The sequence below is a fragment of the Odocoileus virginianus genome, chromosome 20, assembly GCF_023699985.2.
Source record: "Odocoileus virginianus isolate 20LAN1187 ecotype Illinois chromosome 20, Ovbor_1.2, whole genome shotgun sequence".
NCBI lineage: Eukaryota > Metazoa > Chordata > Mammalia > Artiodactyla > Cervidae > Odocoileus > Odocoileus virginianus.
In genome coordinates this window covers 25065266-25090913 of record NC_069693.1, presented here as the reverse complement: position 1 = coordinate 25090913, position 25648 = coordinate 25065266, and the positions used below count along the sequence as shown (strand labels likewise).

General features: G+C 43.0%; 1 protein-coding gene across 1 annotated transcript in view; it reads left to right on the top strand.

Moving 5' to 3' along the window:
* CDH3 (cadherin 3) overlaps positions 1-25648 on the top strand; it is a 113432-nt gene that overhangs the window by 12223 nt on the left and 75561 nt on the right. Inside the window, exon 3 of the mRNA XM_070451096.1 lies at positions 8889-8988. Within this exon, the coding sequence (XP_070307197.1) occupies positions 8889-8988 (100 nt within the window). The remainder of the gene's footprint in view (positions 1-8888; positions 8989-25648) is intronic.

Genomic DNA, 25648 nt, shown 5'->3' with positions numbered 1-25648 from the left:
AGTGCGTGTTCAGTCGTTATTGATTCACTAAACCAGGACCATTGAGCTCATTCTCAAGGGGGAGCTAAGTAGATGGGAAGCTGGGATTGTGCTGGCACACCGGGACATGTGTTTATCCTGTGCCTGAGCCCACCCGAGGAAAGAAGTTAGACGGTGGGCAGGAGCCATCGGACTGTGTCCCGGGGGCTGCCCCACCAAACTCGCGTGTGACCCACCTGGAGAGGGGTTGGAGGTGTGGACTAAAGTAGCCCACTCCTCTATGAATGAATACAGTGGGCCGGGATGAAGCTGCATGCAGCCCTTAAACCAGCGCGCAAACCCTGTGAGGAAGCCACCTATGGGGCAAGCCACCGGCCTCCGGCCCAACAGGACTAATACAGCCAGCCGATCGACACTTTCCTTCTCAACCATTGCTCGACTCATTCGGGCCTCTAAGAATTAAGGTGTGAATCTGGAGTTTTGAACTGCTCTAATCTAAGTTTTAATAAACCTAAGTAAGCACAAAGCTGCCTTTTCTCATGTTATGAGCTCATAACAAGTATTTGATAACCTGGCAAGGGCGAGAAGGCCTTTTAAAAGGGTGACTCCAGTCACATTAGCTCTGTAGTATAAAAGTTAGAATTAATAACAGGAAGTTCTGGGTGTACCTTTTAAAGAAGTGTCAAAGGAAGCCCACTTGGACTTCCCAGGCGCTTCCACTGCAGGGGGCACAGGTTCCATTGGTGTTGGTTGGGGAACTAAGATCGCGCATGCTGAGAGGCCAGACAAAAGAAAGGAAGCCCATTTCCACCCCGGAACATTGTACCAGCTCTGGGTTGGGAGTACAGTCCACGGAATTCGGCCACACGCGTGCGGACGGAGCGGCCCAGGGCTCGTCGCGCGACTGGAGACTACACTTCCCGAAAGCCTTGGCGGTGGAGCACTTCCGTTTTGAAGTATTCCGCCGCCTACGGGGGCGCTCGAGAGGAACGTGGGTCTGACCCCTGACAACATTCAGTTTCGAGCTGCGCGGGGACGTTTGCGTTTCGTATGGTGTTCATTCCCTTTTGAGAAAGTGCAGAGGGGGAAAGAGTTGGGCGCGCGCATATTTGCCCATAGCCAGACTACCCTCCTCCTGTGGCCTCCACCCGTGTCCCTTGGCTAGCCTAGAACACCCCAGGCCAGGACCTTGTCCTGTTTCCCCGGGCTCTGCCCATTGGCCGGAAACCGCCATCTCTGTCACGTGATCTGGATAATTTGGGAGACGTTGAATCAGACTGAGGGAAAGTTACACCGCTCAAAATAGCCTGGAGTTAAAACTCCCCTCTGGATGCTCCCCACCATTCTATGCAAAACAAAGAACTCTCTCACCGGTAGAAAAAAAAAAAAAATGGACGTTAAGGTTGATTACGCCCTGCTCCCAGCCGGTCCCAGCCTCTGGCCGATCTCCAGAATTCCTTGCCCCAGCCGTGTAAGAGATAACTAATCTAAACAGCCTTGGAGAAGAGCTGGCCCCCTTAAGACAGTAGATTTCCACATATATATCTATATATACTTACTCTTTTCTTGGGTTAGTGCAGCAGCTCACTAATAATGCTGCCCCTTCTCGCCTCATTAAAGGTGATCTGTTCCTGTAAAGTGCCAGTCTCTCTTTTTCCGAACCTCACCTTCTCTAACCCCTTACCCTATGATAGAAGGTAGTCTAGGTAAGTGGAGAAATTTAAGGTAACATCTCTACTTTTGGAAAAAGTGTGGCTTTTCTTGAGGAACTGTGAATTTCTACTTTGAAGCAGAGCCATAAAACCAGAAACACTATCTCCTCTTCCTCTCTCTTCCAGTCAGCTCCCTTCCTCGGGACAGGAAGGGTCCTGTGCTGTTAGGCTGGAGGGAGAGTAACCTAGCGTTGAGTGAAGGGTTACACTAAGGGTAATGGTAGTCTAGGTAACTAGGGCCGATTCTTCCATGGAAAATAACTTCAGCTGAATAAAACGCCGAGAAAAGAAAAGCATTCCAAAGAGCTAAGGGAGAGTGAAGAATTAAAGCTCAAACTCTAGGAGAAGCAAGAGATGAAATAATAATCCCAACCCCCCAAAGCTACTTTTGCCTGAAGGCATTTGCTGGTGGAAGGAGACACCTGTGAAACCCAGCTGTAAGGTTGGTGGACTTGCACTATATGGGACACAAGTGTAAATATGTTGAAAGCTGGGAGTCTGAATAATCGCCCCACATTTGAACTGGGACCCCAAATGAAGACACCCTCAAGAAAATGTTAAACTGGAAATAAGCCCTGGCATAGACATGTCTCCCAAATTCAGCTTGTCTTGGAGGTGTGGAGATCCTCAGCCTTCAAACCCTAAAAGCTTTGAGCTAGTGGTGTGCTCAATTGCCTAATAAAAGCAAATGAAAATGATGCTTTAGAGAAAGATATTATCGTCTCAGACATTATTCACACACACACACACACACACACACACACACTTCTTTTAAAAATACCGTCCAGCACATTCTCAAAGATAAGCAGACACTCAAGGAAATAAATCGTGAAAGAGAACATGCAGAAATAATAGACAACAAATACAGACACAAACACATCAGGTATTGGGATTAACAGGGTATAAAATAGCACTTCTTGATTTTTTCTTAGTATTTTTAAAGAGATAAAAGACCCTGTTGAAAACATCTTATGAAGACAAACCTTAAAAAATTGACATAGCAGGCTTGAGAAAATAACCAAATGGGGTTTTCTTTTTTTTAAAGCTAGTTTAAAAAAAAAAAAAAAAAAAAACTCCAACAGCTATATGTTTGACAGCAAATTAAATATAAAAGAAGAAAGAATTAATGAACTGAAATATAGGTGAGAATAAATTGTTCAAAAACCAGTGCACAGAGAAGTACAGAAGACAAACACCTTAAGCTGTTGGGTAGAAAGAGCAACATAGATTTAATCAGATTCCCAGAAGGAAAATACAGAAAAAGGTTTATGAAAGACATACCAAGGTACAGATTCAGGAAATCCAATGAAATTCAAAGAGGATAACTAAAAGTAAGTCCATGACAGATACATCATGGTGAAAAAGTAGTATATAAAAGGTAAATAAGCAACTAGAGAAAAAAACCAACTTCTGACTTCCCAATAGCATCTGTGGAACCCCTATGAATGGGGAACGAAATCTTCATTGTGCTTAAAGAATCTGTCAACCTAGAATTCTATATATAGCAAAACCTTTCAGAAATGGAGACACAAATATCTTTGCTTCCATTTATTTTTATTAGTTGGAGGCTAATTACTTTACAATATTGTAGTGGTTTTTGCCATACATTGACATGAATCAGCCATTACATGTGTTCCCCATCCTGAACCCCGCTCCCACCTCCCTCCCCATCCCATCCCTCTGGGTCATCCCAGTGCACCAGCCCCGAACAAATATCTTGTATACATCTAAAAACAGTCAACACTTGCTCTCTGAGTGACCTGTAGCAAACTCTTTAATGAGACTACCCGTTAGGGCTTATGTGAGGATTGAGTTAATATCTGTAAAGCGCTTTGCCCTGTGCCGGCTCGTAGTTGGTGTTCTTTAAAATGTTTGATCCCCCGGTGAACAAGCTGGGATTGCGGGGGCGCTGCCCTTGTCGGGAACTCTCCCAAAGCGGGGCTGCCCCTGTGGGGAACTCTCCCAAAGCGGGTCCCAATGGGAGCTAGTGCTGCAGGGTCCCGTCCTCTCACTTCCCGGACGCCGCAAGCATGCTGGTGGCCACCAGAGGGCGGTGTCATATCGCAGAGGGTGCCCAGGGGGCTGCAGAACTTGTACCAGGCGAGCCTGGATCTGTCTTAACATCGCTGACGCTGATCTGCCCTATTGCCAGATACTCCAGATCTCCTCCCCTCAGGTGCATCCCTTCGGATAGAGGCCCTGAGAGCTACTTTCTGGTTATTTAGATTCATGCAAACCCTTAGTTGTGGCATGTGGAATCTAGTTCCCTGACCAGGGATGGAACGTTGGCCCCCTGCATTAAGGGCAAAGAGCCTTAATCACCGGACAGTCAGGGAAGTCCAACGGACGTTTATTTCTAAATATTCAACTGATGCTTTCATGGCACACACAGGTTCTATCAAAATTCAGAAAAAATTTAAAATTAAAAAAATTTAAAATATCAAGATAGAGCATCACCCAGACTTCTAGCAGTCCTACCAACTGCTTGAAGAAAGTGGTCCAGGAAAAGAGGGACGAGAATCTAAAACTTGATCTTGGAGCAGAAGATTGAATATAACCTCATTCTCTAACTGGGAGTGCGCGTCTGAGTGGAGCCCCATGGAGCTGACCAGTTGTATTCTAGGCAGAACTAAGGTCTCCTTTGTATTCTGTGTGTGAGGTTTCTGAGGGATAGGGATGGGGGTGGTGAAGAAGAGGATAAATACCACAGCCAGTCTAAGGAAGCAAGCAATGTTGACAGTCTTTTGAGTCTCAAAGTCAGTTTCGCAGACTTCTATGTCTGCGACTGTTTTGAAACCACTGTTTCGACTTCATGTCGAAAAGTGTTGTTGTTGTGTTGTGTTTTTTTTTTTTTTTTTTTTTTTTTTTAATGCAGGATTCTGGGTCCTATTCCATAGCTCCGGAATCTCAGTCTTTTGAGGCCGGGGGCTTGGAACTTGCATTTGGGCAAACATCTCTATCTCTACTGCATGCTAAGCTTGCAGATCACAGCAGGTAGTGCCGGTGGGACTCAGGGGGCAGGGAGAACCCAGAGCTTCCGACAGGACTGGTCCAGCATCTGTCAAACACTCTTCTGACCACTAGCCCCACTGCAAGTTGCATCCGCTCAAACTCCACACACCATCACTCTCCACCCCCCGCGCTCCTAGCTCCCCACGCCCCTTCCCCAGCTCTACAGCTGGTGGATTTGACAGTAGGCGCTATCCTCTGCGCCGGGGCCCCACGTGCACGCCCTCGTGTGCTCTGCCCCGGAAGTGCTCGCGCAAGGCTGGAAGTGCGCAGAAGTAGGGGAGCCCCAGAGGGATCCCTGGGGTAGGGAAGCCCCCTTTTGTGGAGTAGGAAATGAGTGGCTTTGAGTCAGAAGGCAGAGAAATGGAAGGGGGAGAACAGGACGGAGCAGGAGAAACAGGAAAAGAGTGGCCAAGCGCGGGCGGAGGACGGAGAAGGGGGCGGCGCGGGCCAGAACCTCGAGGTTTGTGCGGGAAGGGGCTCTTCCTTGGGTGGGGAGGGAACCCAGCGCGCGATGCTTGCGAGAGGGGGAGATCTGGAACCCAGGAAGTAGCGGGAACATCAGAGAGGGGACTTAGCGGAGGGTAGGACTGTGAGGTTCTTACGAGGGGACGTTTTAAGTGGTGGAGGGAGAGGCTGCTGGGAGCGGTAGTTGGGAGGGTGGCTGGAAGGAAGAGACTGGAGAGTGATCCAGCTTCTTTTGTGGGCGGAGTGAGAGACCGGAGAGGAGTGGGGTGGAGTCGGGTCCTGAGGAGCGAAGTACTTAAGGATTGGGGGAAATAGGGAACGATTTGGAAGATGAGGGTGGTAAAGGAATAAAGTTTCACGAGTAAACTTTGGAAGAGTGAACAGTTTGGAAAGACTGTTTCGGGACTGGTAGGGGGTGGAGGAAGGCAGTTTAAAGAGTAGTTTCCTTGGAAGATAGGAGAAAGGGTTAAACAGCTTAGTGAGATGTCTGAGAGAAAGTGTGTGTTGGGGGGGGGGTGTAATTTGGAGGAGGGATGGGGAAGAGAGGAGAAGTCGACAGATGTGTCCTAGAAAGTGGGCGGGGCTAGAAATAGGAAGTGTTTGTAGCTCAAATTCAAGCCAGAGGAGGAGGGGCTCAGGGGAGAGAGTGAAAAAAGATGGGGGCTGGTGGGAGGGAAACCAGTATAGAGGCAGACCTCAAGCAGAGCTATAAAAGAAGGGGCTTTGGTGCTCAGGGCAGTAAGAGGAGGAAGGGTAGGTGAGGCCTCAGAGTAGCAGAAGATGGAGAAAACTGGTGTAACTCAGAACGACTGAAGCCATTTTTTCTACCCCTTGTCTGCAAATACCAGTAATTGATTCCCTCCATCATGGGAATTTTAAGATGTGTTGGCCAAAAAGTTCATTTGGTTTCTTCTGCAAGATTGATTTAGTAGTGCTTAGTTGTCTTTAACTTCATTGGAAACAATTTTGTTAGATTGTATCGCGATAGCTGTCATATTAGCATGCATTAAAAAACAAACTTACCAAAATTGGTGAATTTTTGTGTAGCCATTTTAATACTGAAGATGGAAGAAAAAAAGCAACATTTTCCACATATTATGCTTTATTATTTCAAGAAAGGAAAAAATGCAACTGAAACACAGAAGAAGATTTGTACAGTGTATGGAGAAGGTGCTGTGACTGATCGAACGTGTCAAAAGTGGTTTGCGAAGTTTCGTGCTGGAGATTTCTCGCTGGACCATGCCCCGCGGTTGGGTAGACCAGTTGAAGTTGACAGCAGTCAAATCGAGACATTAATTGAGAATAATCAACGTTATACCACAAGGGAGATAGCCGACATACTCAAAGTGTCTAAATCAAGTGTTGAAAACCATCTGCACCAGCTCGGTTATGTTAATCGCTTTGGTGTTTGGGTCCCACGTACCTTAAGTGAAAAAAACCTTCTTGACCGTATTTCTGCGTGTGATTCTCTACTTAAACGTAATGAAAACTTTCCATTTTTAAAACAAATTGTGACGGGTGATGAAAAGTGGATACTGTACAATAATGTGGAACAGAAGGGATTGTGGGGTGAGCAAAATGAACTACCACCAACTACACCAAAGGCCAGCCTTCATCCAAAGAAGGTGATGTTGTGTATATGGTGGGATTGGAAGGGAGTCCTCTATTATGAGCTCCTTCCGGAAGACCAAACGATTAATTCCAACAAGTACTGCTCCCAGTTAGACCAATTGAAAGCAGCGCTCGATGAAAAGCGTCCGGAATTAGTCAACAGAGAGCGCATCATCTTCCATCAGGATAATGCAAGGCCACATGTTTCTTTGATGACCAGGCAAAAACTGTTACAGCTTGGCTGGGAAGTTCTGATTCATCCCCCGTATTCACCAGACATTGCACCTTCAGATTTCCATTTATTTCGTTCTTTACAAAATTCTCTTAATGGAAGAAGTTTCAATTCCCTGGAAGACTGTAAAAGGCACCTGGACCAGTTCTTTGCTCAAAAAGACAAAAAGTTTTGGGAAGATGGGATTATGAAGTTGCCTGAAAAATGGCAGAAGGTAGTAGAACAAAACGGTGAATACGTTCAATAAAGTTCTTGGTGAAAATGGAAAATGTGTCGTTTATTTTTACTTTAAAACTGAAGGAACTTTTTGGCTAACTCAATATTACCCACTTTATAGATAGGTAAACTATGCTCAGAGGAGAGAAGTAATTTGGCCAAGGTCATGTGACTAATTATGGTGGAGTCAGTTGTATCTGACACTCTGAGAATAAAGCCCAAGTTCTTTAGACAAAGAACTACCATAACCTCTCTGATATGAGTCCTGCCTGCCTTCCTAATCATCTCCAACACAAATTGATTCCTACCTCAGGGCCTTTACACCTGCTATTTTTTCTCCAAAACATCTCTTCACTGGGCTAACTCCTTATTACCCTTCAGGTCTCAGTTCAAATACAAGAATTCCCTGATAACACAATGACTTTTTGTCTCTTTAACTGATTTTAGTTTATGTATTGTATTTTTTGTTTGTATACTGTCTAATATCTGTTCCCACTACCCCACCCCCTTATGAGGACAAGGGCTTTGCCTGCTTTGTTCCCTGCTCTATGACTAATACTGGCACATAGTAGGTTCTCCATAAGTATTTGCTGGATGAATGAATGAATGAATAAATGATTTTACAGGAAGGTGAAACAGTTAAAAACAATGTAACTTCTCTGGATATCTTGAAATAACAATTCTTGCATGGTGAGCTTACAAAGATTGAAAGAAAGAAAAGAAGTCACAAGGTCTAGAGCCACAAGATATATTTGTGAAGAAATGAGAGCTTTGATTCTCCCACCACCCACACGCTAGACCTCAGGGCACTTGCAGATCTCTGCACTCTGAAAGCCCTTTGTCTCCAGAGAACGAAGAACCCTGGCAAGAGGGGTGAGCAATCCACCAGCACCACTGTTTGGGTAATAACTAGGGCTTTTCTTCCCAGGCTTGTTCTGCTGGTCCCCATGCCCCTTTCTGCAGGCAAAAATCTTCTCTATTTAACCAGGAACTGAAACTCTGGAGACCCTGCAGGACAACCATGAATTGAATAATGTGTGTCAGGCAGAGAGAGGGGCACTTAATGAGGGAGGCTGGGTTCTTGTGATCTAAGAAATCAAGGAAACTGTTTTCTTCATCTCTCTTCCCTTTGTGGTAGCGGTACAAAGTAGGATGGAGGCTTGAGTAAAGAGAATTGAATTAATCATCTCAGTTCCTCTTAGTTGGTTAATCATCTCAGCCAACTCCTAGTTGATTTGTGCAAGACTTTTTTCTGGTTTTATTAATTCACTCTTTCATTCATTTCTTGTCATCCCTCTCCTCCACTCCCGTTACCCTCCTCCCCCATTCCTTTTATAATTTGTATGTAGCTTTGTCAAGTGTGTAGTGTTGTCTTATGTGACTGCGAATTTAATTTTTTAATTAAAAAGGATCTACTATAGGTCACATTGTGTTTCGTACTGTGGTAGCCAGCCTCCAAGATGGTCCCCAGTGAGATCTCCCAGTATTCATATATTTGAGCAGTCCCTGAATAGAGCTGAATAGTTGCTGAATTGCACCGAATAGAGCCAACCCTACTCAACAAATAGGCTATTGGCAAGGACAGCAGTGTGCAGTTTCCAAGGCTAGAGAATGGACAGCATTGCAGTGTCCTCTTTGCTGTCCTTGATTACCCACTCTAGGGGAAGCCGGCTGCCATGCTGTGAGGATGCTCAAGCAGCCCTGTGGAGTGGTCTAAGAAGAACTGAGGCCTCCTGCCAGCAGTTCCAACTCGCCAGCCATGTAAGTGAGCCCTCTTGAGTTATTCTCCCACTCCAGTCAAACCTTCAGATGACTACAGCCCCAGCGACATCTTAACTGCAATTTCGTGACAGATCCCAAGCCAGAAACACTCAGTCAAGCCATTCCCAAACTCTTGACCCACAGGAGTCGAGGGAGATAATATGTTTATTCATTTTCCTATGTCACAACATATTCCTTTTTCCTCCACCATTTCAAAATGTAAATCATTCTCAGCTTGAGCGAAGTTGTACAAAAACAGGTGACGTGTCACATTTGGCCCACAGGCCTTTGTTCACTGAGCCACAGTCTATTTCATTGTTGGGTTTTTTTTTAATTTCATTGTTTTGAATCTCTGCATAATTGTTCTATACGAGGCCTTCATCTTATTTTGCACATCTGCTCCCAGTGAGGGGCATTTATCTCCTTCCCTGGCTCAGACAGTAAAGAATCTGCCTGCAGTGCAGGAGACCCAGATTTGATCCCTGGGCTGGGAAAATCCCCTGGAGAATGGAATGGCAACCCATTCCAGTATTCTTGCCTGGAGAATTCCATGGACAGAGAAGCCTGGTGGGCCATAGCCCGTGGGGTTGCAAAGCGCTGGACATGACTGAGCCACTAACACTACACTACTTAGCTTCCACAGACAGCAACTGCAGTGAACATCCTTACCTGCTGGGAAGGTCCCTGGGATATTTGTCCAGGAGTGGAATTGCTGGGTTTCACGGTCTTAGTCTGCATTCTGCAGTGGTATATAAAGTCCCATTTCCCTGTACCATAGTGACACTTGGTTTTATCCAGCTTCCTGATGTTCGCTACTCTGTGACTTGGTTTCTCTTTGTTTGGCTTGCATTTCCCTGATAACTTATGAGTTTGAATGTCTCTTTGTCTAGTAGCACACATTTAGATTTCCTCTTTAAATTGCCTAGTCATGTTTTCACCCAATTTTATAAAATATTTCTGGTTTTTTCTTATTGGGAAGACTTCTGCTTCCCAGGCCTCAGTTTCCCCGTGTGCACCACAGTTACCTACAGGGGTCTCCTGAGATGCCATCCTTGTTTCTGCTGCAGCCGTGTTTCAAATAATTAGAATGTGACTTGGGGTTGAGTTTTTACATATATTATGTTATATAGGAAACTTAGGGGACTTCCTGGGTGGTCCAGTGGTTAAAACTGCGCAGGGGCCCAGTTTCGACCCCTGGTCAGGGAACTAGATCCTTAATGCTGTAACTGAGAACCTACATGCTGCAACTAAGACCTGGTGCAGGAAAAAAAAAAAAGAGTGAGAGAGAAACTAAGGATTTATTTGTGAATTATAGCTGAGACTTCTGGGTTCAGAGAGGTTGATGACCAGCCCAGAGCCACCCAGAGAATCGTAGGGTTAAGTAGATGCCTGAATTGAGTTTCATTAGGAAGAGCTAGGGTTGCAGATCAAAATATGGCAGCAAATAACACTTCTTTTGGGTCAAGTTAGAAATGATGTTTCTAAATGATAAGAGGAGACAAAGCCTTGGAGAGTATGGGGCCTTCTTTTCCAAGTTGGTGGAAATGAAACTAGTTGTGAACTTTTCTTAGGGGCAGTTTGACAATTACGGGCCAAAAGCCTAAAACACCTGCACACCCTCTGACTCAGCAACTTCCCTAGGAATTTACCCTGAAGCAGTAATTGGTCAAAGACAAGGAAGAACATGTTTGGTCATGGAAAAGCAAAGATCATACTAAGGATCCCACTTCAGGAAATGGAATACTACATATGCATATGCTATCTTAAGAAAGATGTTCTCGGTAATTCCCTGGTGGTCTAGTGGTTAGGACTCTCCTCTCACTGCTAAAGGCCTGGGTTTGATCCCTGGTCAGGAAACTAAGATCCCAAAAGCCATGCATGGTGAGGCAAAAAAAAAAAGAAAAAAGAAAGATGTTCTATAGAAAGATTCCTAATGCTATGGAAAGATGTTAATTTGGTTAAGGTGAGGGGTGAAATCCATTATAACATAGTGAATACAGAATTATTTCATTTTTGTAGGGAAAAAATATGTATGAAGGAAATCACTGGGAAAATGCAGAGATGTATTAAGTGCTTGCTAGGGCCATGCACATGTTTTTAGTGCTTTTTATAGCCTCATTTAATTGTCACACGACTCTTTGAGTAGGTACCGTTATTATTCCCAAATCATAGGTGAAGAAACTGAGGTCAGAGATATGAAATGAGCTGCCAGAGGTCACACAGATGGTGAGTGAAGAAGCCAAGCTTTGAATCCAGGTGCTGGGTTTTTTCTACACTTAGTATTTTAATATTTTTAAAAGCCCTTCTTGTAGTAGTTTAGTTCAGTTCAGTTGTTCAGTCTTGTCCTACTCCTTGCAACCCCATGAATCGCAGCATGCCAGGCCTCCCTAGTAGTGCCTTTGAAAGTATGAAGCAGGGCAGGGGTGGGGGGAAGTTATGGGGGTATGTGTTGTGTGGAGAAAAATCAGGAATGGGATGGAGCTTGGCTCATCTCAAACCCTATTCTTGCCCCAAACCCTCTCTCTTCATTCTCAAAAATATCAAGGAACTCAAAGATTCCATATCTGCTGTGTGACCTTGGACTTATTCCTCACCCTTTTGGAGCCCTTTTCCAGATATGTCACATGGACTGGATTTCTGGAGGAGCCTCCCTGTACTCCCACTGCCCCTCTCCCCAGCACCCTGAGTAAGAAGTAGGAGGGACAGCCTTGGTTAGCGGTTCTGGGAAGGAAAGGAGAGAAAAGGACTGGGAGGAGCCGAGGGGCGGAGAGGAGGAAGCTGGCATGGGTAACAGGCAGGGTGATGCGGAGGCATAGCAGGGAGGGACAGGTCTAGGAGGCGTCCCCTCCCTAGGTCTCTTCTCCCCTGGGGCTTTGAGGAGTGACATACTGGTTTCTGAATGCAACTCTGGGAAAGTCTGCTGCAGCAAGCACTGGACAGGGATTTCAAAGACCTGATTCTGCTCACACCTCACCACTGGTTACCTGTGTCCTTGTCAGTTCTTTCTCTGAGCCTTGGCTTTCTCGAAAGCCTGTTTTCAGGGCTAATCCATATTGTAACATGTGTACATAGAACTTTGGTCCTTTTTATGGTTGAACAATATTTCACTGGATATACCACATTTTGTTTATCCATTCATCAGTTGATGGACATTTGTGTTTTTCTTCTACTTTGTTTTTTTGACCATGTAGCATGTGGGATCTTAGTTCCCTGACCAGGGATCAAACCCGCATCCCCTGCAGTGGAAGTGTGGAGTCATCTTAACCACTGGACTGCCAGGGAAGTCCCTTACATTTTCATTTATTTTCAGTATATACTTAGTAGAATTGTTGAGTTAAACAGCAATTATGTTTAACATTTTGAGGCAACACCTGTTATTATATAGTCCAAGAGCCAAGAATGGTTTTTATATTCTTAAGTAGTAGGGAAAAATCGAAAGAAGAATATTTTATAACATGTGAAAATTATACAGAAGTCAAATTTCAGTGTCCACAAAGAAAATTTCATGGGACAGCTGCTTTCATTCATTTATGTATTGTCTGTGGTGCCTTTGCATTGCAAAGGCAGTGTTGAGTGCTATGGCAGACATGCAAAGCCCAAGTGTTTAATTAGTCCAAAGACCTAATAAAAACCTGGTCTTTATAGAAAATGTTTGTCTACCCCTGAACTTTGTGTGGTATTATAATTATTGTTTGGTGGAGGCAGCTTGGTATGTACTGCCTTGATGGGAACAGGACTCAGGTTGCTGAGTACCTGGCCTGGGACTGTAAAGAGATGAGAGCTCATATCTAGACCCGTTTTCTGGATTGAGAAACTGAGTCCTGCAGGAGAGCTCAGGCTCATGCAAGCTGAGGGAGAAGTGAGGACCTTGATTTTTTCTGCTCCTTGGCAGACTCCTCCCCTCCAGCTAAGAAGACCCAGTTGTGAATAATTCATGGCTGGTGTTTGCAGAGCACTCCATCTTGCCAGAGCACTTTGATCATTATTAATTAGTCAGAACCTGGCTCTGGCTGTCGCCTAATAAAACAAAAACATAAGTGGCTTTGATATCTCCATTCCTAAAACCAGAAGCTTCCATCTCCATTGTGAGGCTTGGTATCTGCAGATTCCTTTTCTCTGCCCATTACCCCGTCACCTCTCAAAGACCTACTGTTTTGGCCTGAAAGTCAGGTTTCCTGAAGGAAGGAGGGCAGTCCCAGGATTGGAGCCCAGTCCTTGGGGCAGGGTGTCTTCTGAGAAGTCACATCCCCTTTCTGCCCCTCAGTCTTTGTTGGGAAGATGAGAGTAGTGATGCCCATCTCTGGGGTTGTTTCTATTTGTAGAAGTGTTCTGGAAGGAACCCTCCTTCACTGCTGGTGGGAAGGTAAAATGGAACAGCCACTGAGGGACGCTCCCAGCCCCTCAAATGACTAGATGTGGAGTTACCACGTGACCCAGCGACTCCATTCTCATGCATATACCCCAGAGGAAGGAAAATGTGTCCTTACAAAATCTGGACACAAACATTCCTAGCAGCATTATTCAAAACAGCCAAAATATACTGTGCAGCACAGGGAATTATGCCCATTATCTTGAAATAACCTGTAATGGCATAGAACCTGTAAAAATATTGAATAGCTATGTTGTACATCTAAAACTAACACAATATTGTAAATCAAATATAATTCATTTAAAAGAAAAAAAAGACAAAGATTGAGACTGTATTCCAGTTTAAAGGAGGCTAAAGTGATAGGGCTGCTACTTGCAATACAGGATCCTGGTTTAGATCCTGGACTGGGGGGAAAAAAATTACACCCATAGATGCACACACAGCTGATTGATAAGTTTAAATATGTACCATAAATTAGATGATAGTATTGCTGCAATGCTAAATGCCCTGAGTTTGCTCTTTGTACTGTGGTTATGAATGGACATGTCTTTGTTTTTAGGAAATGCATACTGAAGCATTTAGGGGTCAAAGACCATGATGTCTCCAATTTAATGTCAGATTGTTCAGAAAAATCCATACATACATATAAATAATCATGTGAAGAGAGAAAATGAGAAAATAAGTGGTAAACAACTGGTTGATATAGAGTGTCTTATACTAGTCTTTCAACCCTTCTGTAAGTTTGAAGTCACAGTTGTCCCTTTGTATTCACAGGGGATTGGTCCCAGCATCACTCCCTGCCCTCCCCCACCACTGTAGATACCAAAAATCCACAGATGTTCAAGTCCCTTATAGAAAATGGCACAGTATTTGCATATAACACAATACTCACATCCTCCTATATGCTTTAAGTCATTTCTAGGTTACCTATCATACCTAATACAATGTAAATGCCATGTAAGTAGTTGCTGGGCACATGGCAAATTCAAGTTTTGCTTTTGGAACTTTCTGGTTTTTTTTCCCCCCAAATATTCTCAATCCGTGGTTGGTTGAATCCTTTGTTAGGGAAGCTGTGGATATGGAGGGGTGACTATATGTCAAAATTACAAATTACCAAAAAAAAAAAAAAAAAGGGAAGGGAAAGACAGCCACATCTAACAAGTACTCATTCTTCAAATAGCTTTTGAAAAAGTAATAAAGTAGTGGTACAGTTTCCAGAAAGTGAATGAAAATAGAGGGAAATATACCAAGTGTCAGCCATGCCCAGGTGGTGCCATGTCCTGTGGGGACATGCAAGACTTCAGGCCCTCGGTAGCTTGGACTGGAATCCAGGCTCTGCTGTTTACCAGAGCTGACGGCCTGGGTGAGTGACTTACATTCTCTGGGCTCCTGTCCACCCCTCCCCTGTGCAGTGGGGCCAGCACATCTGGCTCATGGAGTTACCACGAGAGTGATGGGAATACAAAACATTTGTGACAGTGTGGGCACACACACTGAGGCGCTTGTAATTATCAGCCATGATACCTGGTTGGTGGGATTAGGAGCGAAAAAGTCTGTGTATTTTGCTTTTTGTTCTGTTTTGTTTTTATTGACTTTAACATTATATTACTTCAAGCTATACAACATAATGATTTGCTGTTTGTATATATACAACTATATATATATATATATTGTTATATTGTATATATTGGGCTTCCCTTGTGGCTCAGCTGGTAAAGAATCTGCCTGCAATGCAGGAGACCTGGGTTGGGAAGATCCCCTGGAGAAGGGAAAGGCTACCCACTCCACTGTTCTGGCCTGGAGAATTCCATGTACTGTATAGTCCATGGGGTCTCAGAGTCAGACACGACTGAGTGACTTTTGCTTTTGTATATTGTTAAATGATCACTACAGTATGTCTAGTTGATATTCATCACCACATGTTGTGGTGGTGGTTTAGTTGCTACACATAGTTATACATTTTTTTCTTGTGATGAGAAGTTTTAAGATCTATTCTTAGCAACATTTGGATATGCACTATAGTATAATTAGCTATAGTCCCCATGTTGTATATTACATCCCATGAGTTATTTATCACTGGAAGTTTGCTCCCTTTGACACCTTTCACCCATTTTACCCACCCCCCACCTCTGGTAATCATCCATCTGTTCTCTGTATCTGTGAGTTTGAGTTTTTTGTTTTGACTTTAGATTTCACATTTAAGTGAGCACACCTGTTATTTGTCTTTCTATGCTGGACTTACTTCACTTAGCATAATGCTCTCGGTCTGTACATTTTTAAGACTCTGTCAAGTCAACACACAGTAATTTTGTAATCAGAACAAAACATCAAGTAAAAATGTCATTCACATTATTTTTAGGGGGTGAGGGGAGACTCCTTTCCGATGGCTCAGTGTTTCCCTCTTGGACCTCCATCTCTCTCTCCTGCCCCCATCCTCCCCCTCAGCCCCCTCCCTTCTGCCCACCGGATCGAATTCCTTACTTCTTTTCCCAAAGAACTATAATAAAGCTCTTACTCTGTAACTGACATTTCACGGTTCTCAATTTGAAATCATGCTCCCGCATGGCCTGGTTTCCATCTCCCTCTCAGCCGTGGGAAGCCGAGGCAGGAGTCACAGAGCCCAGGATGAACCGCGTGTTCTAAGGATGAGATGAGCTCTAGCTTGGACTGTTCCCTCTGTGAGCCTCAGGTTCACTTGTGCTCAGCCCCTTCCCTGCGTTCCCTTGATTGACCTTCACAGCAAGCCTCTGAGGAAACTGAAGCTCGGGGAGGTGGAGTAAGTCACCCGAGGGCCTCTCAGATGGCATCTGAATCCACTCTGATCTGGCCTTAAAACTGGGAGGCGACACTCCTACTCCTCAACTGACAAGTATATTCTGAACTCCCCACACCAGGCATCAATGCTCTAGTGCTAGTTTTATATCAAAACTAGCCACACTCAGCCCTCTCATCTCCATACCCTTCATAATACGACTGCTGCTCTTTCATCTAAGGGGTAGGGTCTAGTACCCCAGGACCAATAGAGTGCTGCAGAAGTGATGGTGGATCACTCAGGCTCCAAGAAGCCTTGCATGCATGACAGCAAGCCCAGGCTAGACTGCTAGATCATCATGGCCCAGTCTCCCCTGCTGCCCAGACAGAAGTCAGCCAAAGCCAGACATGAATGAGACTGTCCTAACCCCGCCAGCCACCTGCTGACCTGCCAGCTGACTGACTACAGATACATGAATGAGCCCAGGTGAGATGAGCCAAGCCTGCTCAGAGCAGCGGAACCACCCATCTGGCCCACAGACTCGTGAGAAATTGTTTTCAAGCCACTGAGTTTCATGATGGTTTGCTGTACAGTAACAGTTAACTAATACAGCCCTTTAAAGAGGAAATGAAGTGGGAGGCTGTTGAGGTGACTCCAGTATCCTAGAGGAAAGAATCCTGACTTAGAAAACATCTATTTAATATTTACTGTGTGCTGAGCATTTTTAAAATTATTTATTTACTTGTTTTTGGCTACACTCGGTCTTCACTGCTGCGCACGGACTTCCTGTAGTTACAGTGAGTGGGGGCTACTCTTAGTTGCAGAGGGAAGACTCAGTAGTTGTGTGTGGGCTTAATTGCACCATAGCATGTGGGATCTTCTCAGACCAGGGATCAAATCCATGTCCTCTGCATTGGCAGGCAGATTCTTAACCACTGGACTACGAGGGAAGTCCCTGTGTCTGGATGCTTTCACTCAACAGTATGTCCCTGAGATTCATCCATGTTGACCGTGTCATTCCAGCCCATTCATTCCCATTACTGTTTAGTGTTCTGCTGGGTGAGCGTATCAGTTGATTTGTCTGTTCTACTGTTGATGTCCTTGAAGAGTATGCAGTCTTGGCAGTGGTACAGTCAATGAAAGCAATAATGGACAGCAGACGCTTTTTCAGTGTTACTATCTGAGTCACCAGGCCCCACCCACCTGGGGGGTGAAACATTGCCTTGATATGTGCAGGACTCAGAATAGGGAGGGTTTGGATGACAGATGAGAACATGACCAGGTAGGCAGGTGCTTTCCCAAGTTTTCAGAGCTCCTTGGGATTGATTACCTTTATCCTACTGTTACCTTACAGAAAATACCTGTTCGTTGTCTCCCTCCCCACTAGGTGGTGGAACTGAGTAAGTCTTGTTCATTGCTAAGGCATGTCTGACTGCGGACTGCTGCACACCAGTCTCCTCTACAATATCTACAGTACCTCCCGGAGTTTGCTCAGATTTGTGTCCATTGAGTTGGTGATGCTATCTAACCATCTCTCTTTTTGCCTTCAATCTTTCAACCATCTCTCTTTTTGCCTTCAATCTTTCCCAGCATCAGGATCTTTTCCAGTGAGTTGGCTCTTTGTGTCAGGTGGCCAAAGTATTGGAGCCTCAGCTTCAGCATCAGTCCTTCCGATGAATATTCAGGGTTGATTTCTTTTAGGATTGATTGGATCTCCTTGCAGTCCAAGGGACTCTCAAGAGTCTTCTCCAGCATCACAATTCAAAAGTATCAGTTCTTGGCTGCTATCCAAAAGTCTACAAGCAATAAGTGCTGGAGAGGGTGTGGAGAAAAGGGAACCCTCTTACACTGTTGGTGGGAATGCAAACTAGTACAGCCGCTATGGAGAACAGTGTGGAGATTTCTTAAAAAACTGGAATTAGAACTGCCATATGACCCAGCAATCCCACTTCTGGGCATAGACACCAAGGAAACCAGATCTGAAAGAGACAGGTGCACCCCAATGTTCATCGCAGCACTGTTTATAATAGCCAGGACATGGAAGCAACCTAGATGCCCATCAGCAGATGAATGGATAAGGAAGCTGTGGTACATATACACCATGGAATATTACTCAGCCATTAAAAAGAATTCATTTGAATAAGTTCTAATGAGATGGATGAAACTGGAGCCCATTATACAGAGTGAAGTAAGCCAGAAAGATAAAGACCAATATAGTATACTAACACATATATATGGAATTTAGAAAGATGGTAACGATAACACTATATGCAAAACAGAAAAAGAGACACAGATATACAGAACAGAATTTTGGACTCTGTGGGAGAAGGTGAGGGTGGGATGTTTAGAGAGAACAGCATCGAAATATGTATATTATCTAGGGTGAAACAGATCACCAGCCCAGGCTGGATGCATGAGACAAGTGCTCGGGCCTGGTGCACTGGAGAGGGAGGTGGGAGCGGGGATCGGGATGGGGATTACATGTAAATCCATGGCTGATTCATGTCAGTGTATGACAAAAACCAGTACAATATTGTAAAGTAATTAGCCCCCAACTAATAAAAATAAATGAAAAAAAAAGTATCAATTCTTTGGTGCTCAGCTTTCTTTATGATACAACTCTCACATCTGAAAATGACTACTGTAAAAACCATACTTTGACTATACAGACCTTTGTTGGCAAAGTGATGTCTCTGCTTTTTAATATGCTATTTAGGTTTGTCATAGCTTTTCTTCTGAGGAGTAAGTGTCTTTTAATTACATGGCTGTAGTTACTGTCTGCAGTGATTGGAGCCCAAGAAAAGAAATCTATCACTGCTTCAACTTTTTCCCCTTGTATATGCTGTGAAGTGATGGGACCAGATGCCATGATCTTAGTTTCTTGAATATTGAGTTTTAAGCCAGCTTTTTCACTCTCCTCTTTCACCCTCATCAAGAGGCTCTTTAGTTCCTCTTCACTTTCTGCCGTTAGAGTGGTATCATCTGCATATCTGAGGTTGTTGATATTCCTCCTGGTAAGCTTGATTCCAGCTTGTGATTCATCCAGCCTGGCATTTCACATGGTGTACTCTGCACAGAAGTTAAATAAGCAGGGTGACAATATACAACTTTGTCATACTCTTTTCCCAACTTGGAAAAGAACCAGTCAGTTCTTCCGTGTCTGGTTCTTACTGTTGCCTCTTGACCTGCATAGAGGTTTCTCAGGAGACAGGTAAGGTGGTCTGGTCATTACCTCCCATCTCTTGGAGAATCTTCCACAGTTTGTCGTGATTCACCCAGTCGAAGGCTTGAACATAGTCAATGAAGCAGAAGTAGATGTTTTTCTGGAACTTCCTTGCTTTCTCCATGATCCAACAAATGTAGGCAATTTGAGGCTTATGTCTAAGCCTCAAATCCCCATCCCTGTGCTAAGCTTGAGGCTGGCACACAGTGGGCCCTGGGGAAATGCTTGCTGAACTGGATGAGATTTAGGTCAGTTCAGGAGAGAACTTCACTGCCAGATTAAAGAGTTTAGACTCAACACTCAAAGGCAGTGGGAACCATTGAAAGTGTCTGAGCATGAGGAGTTCTAATCTATAGATTGTTTTAGAAAAATTACCTGAGCAGCATCAGTGAGGAAGAGGGTGTTTTAGAGAGAGGGAAACTTCACATGGGGCATGGTTATAGAAAGGACTGTTCAGAAACTTTTGCAGAAAGTAATAGTGACCTGAATTAGGGTTGTGGAGCAGGTAACAGAAAGGAAAAAAAACAACTTGGGCCATGTTTCTCTTTTCTAAAGATGAACTCTGATCTCATTTTTATAAAACCATGTGTTATTTGTGTGTCTTATAGTATATGCAAATGGTCTTATAAATCACTAGGCTTGACACTAGCCAACTGAAGAGGCTTCTGGGGAAATGGCATTATATGTGTGTGTTTTAACAAAGTCATGAATTATTTTTCATCCTTACAAAAAACCCTATGAGGTGGGAAGTTATTAGCTCCACTTTACAGATGGAGAAACTGAAGCTCAGAGAGAGTTTGAATCAATTGCTCAAGGTCACACAACCAGTACTTTTCCCACTCCAGTAGACCTTTGCCAGCAACACACTGAAGGAATAATCAAGGCACCTCCATCATTGATTGGATGGGGGATGGGAGGAGGAGACCAAGAGGAAGGGATTAAAACTGACTAGGATGATTTGAGACTGATCAAGTGAAAAATAATCAGCAAGTCAGGAGAGACTACTGGATTACTGTGGGAAGATTTATGCCAAAGAAATGAATATCTAATGATGGAATTTGGTGCATCAGATCAGGGCTTAGAGGGAAGTCCGTTAAGTACATTCCTTGCTCACTGGCCCTGCCACTGAGCACCTGAGGCCCCTTAGCAACTGGACATTTTACAGAGAAAAAAATTTCAGCCCCACACTCCTAGGCAAATGGTGTGTTCCTCTGAGTGCTTGGGCCCTTCTGCATCAGCAGCGTGTACTTTCTGTGGCTCCATGTGGCCTGATTGATTGACCAGTTTTAAAAGGCCTGCTGATGAATTTGAGATCTCAGGCTTCCATCCTCTTTGGTCAGCAAAGACAAAAAGGCCTTGGCATGAACACGAAGCTATTATTCACCAAGAAGACATTATAAACCTCAAGAACGCAAGCCCAGCAGGCAAGAAAGGCCACCCAACCCACTAGGCACACTGTGTCCTCAGAGGTCCATCCAGCATGATTCATTACTAAATCTGCAGCAGGCAGGAGGCAAAAGAGAATTTCTTGTAAACTGTGTGGGAGAAGCACTTTGAATGCAACTTAGAGTTCTTAGAGCCCCAGAGCTTGAAATGCTTGTGACATTTCAAGTTGAGGTTATTCCTCCCTTACCCTTCACCAGGACCATCCCCGGGGAGGGAGAAGACAGAAAGGGAGAAAAGTTGTGTGGTCATTAGGTGTATCAGTCAGGGTTCTCTAGAGAAGTAGAACCCGTAGGATGGATATAGGCATATAGAACGAGACTTACTGTGAGGGCTTGGCTCATATAATTATGGAGCCTGAGATTTCAGCTCAGGAAAGCTGGAGATGTAGTACCAGTCCAAACCCAGAGGCCTGGAGGAGGAGGAGGTGTAGTGGTAGAAGTCTTAGTCCAAGTCCAAAGGCCGAGAACCAGGAGCGCAGGTATTCCTGGGCAGGAGAAGATGGATGTCCCAGCTCAAGCAGAAAGCAAATTCACTTTTTTTCTGCCTTTTTGTTCTGTTTAGGCCCTCACTGGATTTGATAGTGTCCACCACTATCGGTGAAGGCAGTCTTTTTTACTTAGTCTGGTACAAATACTAATCTATCCAGAAACACTTAGATGTAATGTTTTACCAGCTATCTGGGCATCCCTTAGCCCAGGCATGTTGACACAAAATTAACCTACCCTAAGGTGTAGGTTTGGAAATCTGTGACACTGAAGATGCCATATGTTCAGGCCCTGATGTATGTTTTCAGTCAGATATATCATGGGGGGGGTGGGGGGGGGAAGCCAGCTTATGGGCAAAGGATCTAAAGAATTCACAAAAGGAAATTAAAATTGTATGTAACTCTATACAGGCTCGCCATGTTGCACAGCGGCAGAGGGCAGTGCTCCCACTGAATTCTGTTCACAGGAGTGCACGTTGTAGTGGTCTGTGAGCGGATACTCAACTTCTCCCAAAGGAAGAGGTGTACTCAGTCGTGTCCGGCTCTTTGAGACCCCATGGGCTGTAGCCCATCGGATTCCTCTGTCCATAGAATTATCCAGGCAGAATACTGGAGTGGGTTGCCATTTCCTCCTCCAGGGATCTTCCTGACCCAGGGATCGAACCAGCTGTCTCCAGCATCTCCTGCATTGGCAGGCAGATTCTTTACCATTAAGCCAACTGGGAAGAAGTGCTAATTGAAACAATAAGGTGATGTTTTTCATTTATTGAATTGGCAAAGCTCAAAGTATTGCTAAGATCCTGTGTGGTTGGGAGTGAAATTTGGTAACGCCTCTGGAGGGTGAAGTAAATACTTTGGATTGGCTCTCTCCACCTGGGTCATTCACCCTCTTCTAGTTGTTGATGTAGGATTACTTCCCAGACTTCCCTGCCAATAGGCTTCCACCTCCAATCAGTGAGAATTCCTGGTGCTCATTGTCAGCTGGTAGTGTTACAGCATTCTGGATTTTGGCCATTCTAATAGGTGTGTATTTCATTGTTTTAACTTGCCTTTGCCTCATGACATATGATGTGGAGCAAATATGCTTACTTTCCGTCTTCTCAGATCTTTTGTGCATTTCTTCATTGGGTTTTTGTTTTCTTGTTGTTGAATTTTAAGTGTGTTTTCATTTACAGTCCTTTATCAGATACATCTTTTGCAAATACAGCCTGTGACTTGTCTTTTCATTTTCTTAAAAGTGTCTTTTACAGAGCAGAAGTTTTTAATTTTAATGAAGTCTCCAACTAATTAATTCTTTCTTTCAGAGATCATGCTTTTGGTGTTGTATCTAAAAAGTCATTGCCAAACCCAAGGTCATATGTTATCTTCTACTAGTTTTTATAGTTTTGTGTTTTATCTTACAGTCTGTGATCTATTTTGAGTTAATTTTTGTGAGCAGTGTAAGGTCTGTATCTATATGCTTTTTTTTTTTAATGTGAATGTTCAGTTGTTCTAGCATTATTTGTTAAAAAGACTATTTACTCTCCATTGTGTTTTTTTTTCTCTTCTGTCAAAGATTGGTTGACTTTATTTATGTGGGTGTATTTCTGGGCTCTCTGTTCTATTCTATTGATCTATTTGTCTGTGCTTTTGCTAGTACCACACTGTCTTGATTACTGTAGGTTAATAAAGTCTTTAAGTTGGGTAGTGTCAGTCCTCTAACTTTGTTCTTCTCCTTTAGCATTGTGTTGGCCATGCTGGGTCTTTTGACTCTCCATATAAACTTTAGAGAGGTTTGTTAGTGTTCACAAAATAAGTTGTTGGGATTTTGATTAGGGTTGCATTGAATCCAGTGATCAAGTTGGGAAGAACTGACACTTTGACAGTATTGAATCTTTCTATCCATGGACATGGAACTTCTCTCCATTTATTAACTTCTTTGATTTCCTTCATCAGAAGTGTGTAGCTTTCCTCATTTAGACCTTGTACTATTTTGTTAGACTCATACCTAAGTATTTCATTTTGAGGGATACTAATGTAAGTGGTATTGTGATTTTAATTTCAAATTCCACTTGTTTATTGCTGATATATTGGAAAGTGATTTTATTTTTATTTTTAATTTTTTATTATTATTATTTTTAGTTCTACCAGTTGGTTATTGCTACCAACCCATCTCCCCCCACCCTCGAGCACACATGCTCAGTCATGTAACCCCATGGACTGCAGCCAGGCTCCTCTGTCCATGGACTTTTCCAGGCAAGAATACTGAAGTGGGTTGCCATTTCCTTCTCCAGATTTTCTTTAAAAAAATAACCATGTGCCCTGCAGCCTTGCTATAATCACTTATTATTTCCTGAACTTTTTGCTTGCTTCTTTCTAATATTCTACATAGACAATAATGTCATCTGTAAACAAAGACTGTTTTATTTCTTTCTTCTCAGTATGCATCCATTTTATTTCCTTTTTTTGACCTTAGTGCATTATTTAGGACTTCTAGTATGATGTTGAAAAGCAGTGGTAAGAGGGGACATTTACCTTGTCACTGATCTTAGTGGGAAAACCTCAAGTTTCTTATCATGAAGCATGATGTTAACTTCAGGAGGTTTGTAGATAATTATTTATTCAGTTGAAAAAGTTCCCCACTATTCCTAGTTTACAGATAATTTTTATCATGAATTTGTGTTGAATTTTGCCAAATGCTTTTTCTGCATCTATTGATATTATCATATGATTTTTCTTCTTTAACCTGTTGATGTGATGGATTACATTGATTTTCAAATGTTTAACCAGCCTTGTATACCTGGGATAAATCCCAATTGGTCATGATGTGTAATTTTTATACATTATTTGATTCAATTTGCTATTGTTCTGTTGAGGATTTTTGCATCTGTGTTCATAAGAGATATTGTTCTGTACTTTTCTTTAATGTCTTTGTTTGGTTTTGGTATTAGATTAATGCTGTTTTTATAGAATGAGTTAGGAAGTATTCTCTTTGCTTCAGTCTTCTGAGGGAGATTGTAGTGAACTGGTATAATTTTTTCCTTAAACATTTGATAGAATTCAGTAGTGAATCCATCTGGGTCTGATGCTTTTTGTTTTGAAATGTTATTCATCATTTACTCAATATTTTTAACTGATACAGTTCTATTTAGATTGTCTACTTCTTCTTGTGTGAGTTTTGACAGATTGTATCTTTCAGAAAATTGGTCCATTTCATTTGGGTTATCATATTTGTGGACATTGAGTTGTTCATAGTATACCCTGATTATTTTTAATATCCTGGGGATCTATAGTGATATTCCCTCTTTCATCTCTAATATCAGAAATTTTTACCTCTCTTTTTCTTTCTTAGTCTAGCTAAAGGTTTACTGATTTTAGTGATCTTTTCGAAGTACCAGCTTTTAGTTTTGTTGATTTTCTCTATTGGTTTGCAGTTTTTAATTTCATTGATTTCTGCCCTAATTACTATTTCTTTTCTCATCCTGATTTTGGGTTTAGTTTTCTCTTAGGGATTTCCCTGGTGGTCCAGTGGTTAAGACTCCATGCTTCCATTGCAGGGGACACATGTTTGATCCCAGGTTGGGAAACTAAGATCCCACATGTGGCATGACATGGCCAAAACAAAAGAAAATAATTTTCTCTTATTTTTCTGGTTTCCTGTGGTGAAAACTTAGATGATTGAAGTTAAATCTTCTTTTCTAATAGATGATTCAGTGCTCCAAGTTCCTAATACATGGTTTAGTGCTACAATTTCCCTTTAAGCATGAATTTTGCTGCATCCCACACGTTTTGATGAGTTGTATTTTCATTTAGTTCAAAATGTTTTAAAATTTATCTTGAATTTTGACCTGTGTGTTATTTAGAAGTGTATTGTTTTTTCTTCAAGTACTTGGGGATTTTCCAGTTATCTCTCTGTTATTGATTTCTTGTTGAGTTCCATGAAGTCTGAAAGCAGACATTGTATGATTTCTGTCCTTTTAATTTTAGTAAGATATATTTTATAGCCTGGAATGTGGTTTATCTTGGTGAATGTTTCATATGGGCTTGAGAAGAATATATATTCTGCTGTTGGAGGATGAAGTAGTCTATATTGATGGTGATTGATGGTGTTGTTGAGTTTATGTCCTTACTGATTTTCCACCTGCTGGATCTGTCTATTTCTGATAGAGGATTGTTGAAGTTTCCAGCTGTAATAGTGGTTTCATCTATTTCTCCTTACAGTTCTGTCAGTTTTTGCCTCACATAATTTGATGCTCTGTTGTTAGGCATCTACATGGTAAGGACTGTTATGGTCTTCTTGGACAGTTGACCCTTTTGTCATTATTCAGTGCCCCTCTTTATACCTCATAACTTCCCTTGCTCTGAAGTCCAAAATGAGTATAGCTGCCACTGCTTTCTTTTGATTAG